The sequence below is a fragment of the Tripterygium wilfordii genome, chromosome 11, assembly GCF_013401445.1.
Source record: "Tripterygium wilfordii isolate XIE 37 chromosome 11, ASM1340144v1, whole genome shotgun sequence".
NCBI classification, from domain to species: Eukaryota; Viridiplantae; Streptophyta; class Magnoliopsida; order Celastrales; family Celastraceae; genus Tripterygium; species Tripterygium wilfordii.
In genome coordinates this window covers 5638521-5645824 of record NC_052242.1, presented here as the reverse complement: position 1 = coordinate 5645824, position 7304 = coordinate 5638521, and the positions used below count along the sequence as shown (strand labels likewise).

Below are 7304 nucleotides of genomic sequence, written 5' to 3'. Positions count from 1 at the left end.
TGGAATTTCGCATATGATTTAGGCCCAAATCATTGTTTTATTCTCTTAAAGCTCTTTCAAGCAAATCAGCCCAGCCCATTACAAGGGCAGCAATGTCATTTCTTCAACAAATGTTGTCGACCTAAAAGAGTTGGAAAAAGGAAGAAGAGAGAGTTTTTTTTTTTCTTTTGGCAGAAAAGGCAATCGGTGACTAGGAGGGAAAGATTGGTCACCAATTTTCTACAATTGTGTTGGCTTTTCTCAACCCTTATGGAATCAATTTATCTACCTTGTTTGTTCGAATCTAGCATGGGGAACTAATCCTCTTGCTAGATGAATGATGTAGCCACTCTATTATGCTCAAGGATTTTGGTTTGATTGTTAATTAATTCATGCTTTGTTGAGTGTTAATTGCTATATTTGAACGTATTTAAATCTTGATGATTGATCACCATTAGGATATGATTATTTTGATGCAAATTGTAGTAGCCATCATGCTCAATTTGAGGTTAGCTTTTCATAATTCAACGTCATAACTACCTAGACATAGACGCCATATGCTAGGATTTATGTGATCGTGATAAAGGTTACCATCGATTCGAATGCATCTTTGTTTGTTAAACTAATCTAGACGCCAAAGGTAGTTGCAAATTAAGGATAGACATAGTAAGTTAGATGCCATGACTACTACATAAATTAGGGAACCTGATCTCTAACAAGCATGAGTGAATTGGTAGTCAACAACCAAAGGAATTGAATATAATGGAGATGGTGAAATCAAACCTCTAGTACTTTTACTACTTTGATTTTTCATTCAACTCGTGACTTGTTGATTGTGACATACTTGGAATTTCTTTTAACGTTACTTTTTATATTAAAAACCTTGCGTTTATAATATTTTTGATCTCGTTAGTCGGTGATTTTGTTAGTGAACATGGGAACTACTTAAACTAAAACTCGGCTCTTGTGAATACAACACTCGTTTGCCGATCTATACTGCTATTGATTCGTGCGCTTGTGAGTATTATCGAGTTTGGGATCACCATAATTTTAGTGGTTAGAAATCTCATATCAAGTCTTTGGCGCTGTTATTGGGGATTGAAGTTATTGGTTTATACTTAGTTTCGATTTTTTCTTTCTAATTACCGATTTCTTATCTGTTAATTAATCGTCTTCATTAACTTGGTTTTGCAGTGTATGCACGGACGCCGATCTCAAGGTCTAAATTTAATTGACTATGATCTAGAGATTGAGAAGACTCTTGCACAATTGAGAAAGAAAACAAAAGCGAGAGGGAAAGTGGCGAATTTAGAGAATCCAGAGAATGAGCATGGTGTGAGTGCGCTTACTAGAGTTGTACCTGCTCCTATTATTGGCCCAGTTAGAAGGCCAATGAAGAACTCTTTTGGGCCGTAGAATTTGGAGCAACCGTACAGTATTGCATTTCAACTAAACTTTCAGGGAAATGTCACAGTCCTTCCTAATTTGTTGAATGCAGTACCTCACTATAGAGCCACACAATTTGATGCTCCGTATCTACACATTAGAGAATTTTTCGAACACTGCAAGAATCAACATGTTTAGGGCTTAACTCCAGAAGAAATTCGGCTTCTGCTATTTCCTTTTTCCCTCAAGGACAATGCCAAGTTGTGGTTCAATTCCTCAGCCCCAGGATCAATCACTACCTAGGAACAGATGGCCACAAAATTTCTAAAAAAGTTATTCCCAACACAAAAAACGAAGAAGTTGAGAAGAGAAATTCAAACTTGGCAACAAAAAGATGGTGATTTGTTCTATAAAGCATGGGATGATTTTAAGCAGTTGTTTCTCAAGTGCCCGCACCATAATCTATCTCAAGATGATCAAGTTCAGGCTTTTTATGAAGGGTTGGATGCAAATAACACAAACATTGTAGATTCAGCCTATGGAGGTGTACTTATAGAAAAGTGTAGTGAGAAAGCTTTCGACAAATTCGAGATTCTCAATGAGAATTCTCAACAATTTTCATCTAGAGGGAGACAAGGACTGAAAACTCCAAGAGGCGTTTATGAAGTCCACACCAATGCAGAGAAGCAGGGCCGTCTCTAATATTTTGGAGGCCCTAGACAAGTTAAGAAAATGAGGCCCTCATCCCAAAAATAATTTTTTTTTATAAATCTGAAATCCAACATATCTAATAAATCCAAAATACAATATAATTAGTTCTTGAATACACATAAATTATCACCAATATCCAATAAATTAAGCAACTCAAACTTATAAATTTATACATCAAATGAAACCAAATAACGCTAAACTAAATCTAAAAAGAAAGGATTGATACTCTTCTGACCTTTTTGTGTGCAAAATTGTCAATTAAGTCGTTGTGATAAAGTTTAGCCTGTTGGTAGCATATTTGTAGGTTTTACATACCTATTCATAGATCCCGTGAGAGATTGTGTGAGTTTATCTTGTCTTTCTTTCTCTTCCTCTTCGAACTTCCCGATTCAAATTTTCTTTTACCTGTCATGATTTCCCAATCACACGCAAACCTAACAGAAAAAAAAAGAAAAAGGAAATTAGGGTTTAGAGAAACAAATAACAATTTACAATTTCTAATTAAGTGTCCAAAAAAGGCCAAAGCAATAGAAATATATGATAGATGATTTACCGGTGGCTTCCCTTCTCGTTCAATCTCTGACTCTCTCTCAAAACTCTCAAAACCTTTTTTCAATAAGATGAGTAGACCGTAGACGACAAACAGTAAAAGTGCATAACAGGTTCTCTTAGTCTTTCGTGTTTACTAGTGTTCTTTCAATTCTTTAATTCTTATTTTACAATTATGACCTTGTCATTTTGTGTTTAGGCAAATGGGCTTGTTTTCTTAATTTGCTAAAGATTAGGATATTTTCTTCTTATAAAACTATACAACTTCATAAAAAGTGAGCCCCTCCCATGAGAGGCCCTAGGCAATTGCCTGTCTGGCCTCCCCTTGGAGCCGGCCCTGCAGAGAAGCAGCCTTAGTTGCAGGCTATGAAGAAAAAGATTTATATGTTGATGAAAACATTTTTAGCTCAGAACATTGGACCCATCAAACAAACAATCCCGATTGAGGTATGTGCAATTTGTTCTCAGACTAATCATACTACAGAAATGTGCCCCATGTCTTCTTTTACAGAGCGGGAACATGTTAACTATGTGGGGCAAGGTGGTTTCCATCCCAATAATAATCCATTCTCGAATACTTATAATCCGGGATGGAGAAATCAATTGAATTTTAGTTGGAGATGACAAAATCAGAATCAGAACAAGCAATATAATCAGAATGCGCAACACTTCCCAACTGAATCTAAAAAGCCATCATTGGAGGAACAAATGGCTCTCTTGGCTCTTAACACAAACAACTTCATGTAGAAGGTGACACAGCAGAATAGCAAGTATGACCAACAGTTTAGCAACACACAAGCTTCCATCCAGAAAATTGAAGTCCAAGTTGGTCAGATTGCCAAGCAATTAAGTGAAAGAGAACTAGGAAGACTTCCAAGTCAAGCTGAAATTAATCCCAAAGACAAAGAACAACTCAATGCCATTACCACCCGGAGTGGTATAACTGTGGGATACATAGAGAAGGATGAAGAAAGGATGAAAAGGAGCACGAAACTGGGAGACAACAACAACCTAAGGAGGGAAATCAGACCAAGGTAGCCAGCACACCAAAGGTTAAGAAACCTGAATCTCATGTGCCTTTTCCTAGTTGATTGATAAATGAGAAGAAGATTGAGAAAATGCGAAAAGTCATGGATATTTTTAGAAAAATTAAGATCAATATTCCCCTGATAGATGCGATTCAACAAATTCCCTTGTACGCTAAATTTTTGAAGGATGCCTGAACTAGCAAGAGGAAATTGGCACCGTACGAAAAGGTGATGTTGTCAGAACAATGCAGTGCTGTGCTGAACAAGAAACTACCACCGAAGCTAAAGGATCCAGGGAGTTTCTCTATCCCTTGTACTGTTGGCCAATTGTCTTTTGAAAAAATTTTTCTAGACTTAGGCACTAGTATAAATCTAATGCCATATTCAGTTTGTATGCAGCTAGGTCTTGAAAAGGAGTTACAACCAACTTCAATCACTCTTCAATTGGCATATCGATCCATAAAATTCCCAAGAGGCGTTATAGAGGATGTTCTTGTCCAAGTGGATAGGTTCCTACTCTCGGCGGACTTCATTATTCTAGACATGGAGGAAGATAGGGACATACCAATTATTTTGGGTCAACCTTTCTTAGCTACAGCAGGAACTATCGTGTATGTGAAAAAGGGTTGTTCGACAATGACGGTGCAAGGACAAACAGTGGAATTAAATTTATACGAAGCTAGATGTCATCCGTCTAATAAAAGGGAGTGTTTTAGTGTTGACATTCTTGACAATCTCATCGAAAATCTCCAGGCCATTGTGTAATCTACTTGCCAAAGATGCCAACTTTAATTTCACCAACGAATGTTCACAGGCGTTCAATAGGTTGAAGCAATTTCTTACTTCAGCACCTATAATGATGCCCCGGATTGAGTCTACCATTTGAGCTCATGTGTGATGCAAGCAACTATGCAATTGGGGCAGTGTTGGGGTGAAGAGTCTAGAAACTACCACATGTCATATATTATCCAAGTTGTACTCTCAATGATGCACAACTCAATTATTCGACTATAGAGAAAGAGTTACTTGCGGTAGTATTTGCGTTGGAAAAGTTCTGACCATACTTGGTTAGCTCTTAGGTAATTGTATATCGTAATCATGCAACACTCAAATATTTGCTATCGAAAAAGGACTCTAAGCTTAGACTAATTCTTTGGGTATTGTTGCTTCAAGAATTTGATTTAGAGATAAGAGATAAAAAGGGGGTGAAGAATATTGTCGCAGATCACTTATCTCGTATTGCTCAAACAAATGAAGGTGAACAGTTAGTCCTTCCCTTGGATGAAACTTTTCCAAATGAGCAATTAATTGCCATGCAAAGTGAAGTACCTTGGTATGTAGACATAGTGAATTATCTTGCACAAGGTATCATTCCAAAGGGCTGGACTCATCAACAAAGAAAAAAATTCTTGTCTACAGCCAAGCACTACTTTTGGGATGAGCCTTACTTGTACAAGTACTATGCAGATCAAGTCATTCGAAGGTGTGTACCATAAAATGAACAGAAAAGTATTCTGAATTTTTGTCACTCATATGCTTGTGGAGGTCATTTTGGGTCTCAAAGGACAACAGCAAAAATTCTACAATTCGGGGTTCTTTTGGCCGTCCCTCCACAAAAACACTCATACTTTTTGCTCTACATCATACTTTTTGCTCTACATGTGAAAATTGTCAAAGGCTTGGCAATATATCTCAGAGGAATGAAATGCCGCTCCACAATATATTGGTGGTAGATATTTTTGATGTTTGAGGCATTGATTTCATGGGACCATTCCCCAAGTCACATGGAAATGAGTACATCTTGGTAGCAGTAGACTATGTATCTAAGTGGGTTGAAGCAGTTGTAAGTTCAACCAACAAAAGTGAGGTGGTGATCCGTTTACTTCAAGGTGTAATTTTTCCAAGGTATGACACTCCCCGAGTCATTATTAGTGATGAGGGAAAGCACTTTCTTAACAGGGTTATGGCCACACTTTTATCAAAGTATCATATCATGCACATAGTAGCTACTGCATACCATCCTCAAACAAGTGGGCAAGCAGAGATCTCCAATAGAGAGAGTCAGTAAATTTTGGAGAAAATTGTGAATCTCAAGAGAACCGATTGGAGTATAAAATTAAATGATGCTCTTTAGGCGCATGTCCCCCTATCATTTGGTATTTGGCAAGGCTTGTCATCTACTGGTGGAACTTGAGCACAAGGCTTTCTGGGCTATCAAGAAGTTGAATTTTGATTATGATGCAGCCGGAGAAAAGCGTAAGTTACAACTCAATGAAATGGAAGAATTACGTGAGGAGGCCTATGAGAATGCGAAGATCTACAAAGAAAAGACAATGCGCTATCATGACCAGTACATTGCACCGAAGGAGTTCTTTTTGGGACAAAAAGTTATGTTATACAATTCTAGTCTTAAACTTTTTCTTGGTAAGTTACGATCAAGATGGTATGGGCCTTTTTAGGTGGTTTGCGTATATCCCCATGGAGCTGTTGATATCAAGAACTTAGAAATGGGTAATGAGTTCAAGGTCAATGGACATCGCCTCAAACAGTATTTGGAAGCCAACTTTGATGCTACTGAGTCTATCACTATCCTTTAAGATTCAAAAGCCTGAGTGGATTTGTCTCACTCCGCCTTACCCAGACGTTAAATACAGTGCTACTTGGGAGGCAACCCAAGCTTTTGTATTTTTATTTTGTTTTGTTTTGCTCTTTTTGGTTTGTTAATTTATTTCTATGTCTTGATTGGAAGCTGTAGTGAACCAGTGCTGAAATTGCTCAACAGCCATGCAAAACTCGCTCGAGCGCATGCTAGCCAAATAAGACCAGAGAGTCACGTTTAACATCACCCAAAAACAAAAAGAAAGAAAAAAAATAGAATAAGTGGATTTTTCTCATGGGTTTTCTACTACGTAACCGGGCTTCTTACCTAGCAAGCAGTGAGTTTCGTGTAAAAAGGTAGACCATGAGTGACTTCTACAGTGACTTGCTCAGCCTCGTAGCCTTTTTAACTTGAGTTAGTAGATCCGTAGGGGTGTGTCTAGACCTGATGCCCTAGGACAATTGGACTAGGCGACATTGGTTGAAAACTCGTTACATGGGTCAATTAGAAAGCTTAAGGGGGTTAAGCATTGCACAATTCATGGGGGAAAAATTATTTGCTTTCAAAATAAATAAATAACCCGGTGCGCTTACTTGTTTTTGCTAATGATTTTTGATATGCTATGTTTGTGTTCATATTGAGTTGTTATTGAAATCCCTATACAAATGTTGTTTCACATTCCATAAGCACGTTGGATATGATGAAGTCTGCGAATGAAGGCTTGTATTGGAAAATGTTGCCCTGATGCTTGGTTTGTTGGTGTGAATTTGAAAGCAATATTGTATTCACATGTTTCTATTAGTGGAATAACTTGGCATTGTGGTGTCATATAATGTTTATAGGTATAATTCTGGCAAGCCCACACGAGACTATAACTCGTCCACTAAGGACACCTAGGGGTTTAAAGGCTTGTGTCACATGCTAAGTGCGACCGCGATTCCTACGACAGTAAGTTGGTAGTTAAAATTTTGATTTTTGTTCATGACCTGTTCTACCTTTGCTTGAGGACTAGCAAAGTCTAAGTGTGGGGGTATTTGATAAGTCAAATAATA

At 37.7% G+C, this 7304-nt stretch overlaps 1 protein-coding gene and 1 non-coding gene across 2 annotated transcripts; one reads left to right on the top strand and one right to left on the bottom strand.

Annotated features, from left to right (window-relative positions):
- Positions 1–1722: 1722 nt before the first annotated feature.
- On the bottom strand, positions 1723–1829 carry LOC120009993. The gene has a single exon (XR_005470783.1). It is a non-coding gene; the product is annotated as a small nucleolar RNA R71 (small nucleolar RNA).
- A 2055-nt stretch (positions 1830–3884) lies between these two features.
- Positions 3885–5403, top strand: LOC120008726. The gene is made up of 3 exons (XM_038859104.1): positions 3885–4295; positions 4733–5136; positions 5331–5403. Exons 1-3 carry the CDS (start codon positions 3885–3887, stop codon positions 5401–5403), a joined length of 888 nt encoding a protein of 295 aa, XP_038715032.1.
- Positions 5404–7304: the final 1901 nt, after the last annotated feature.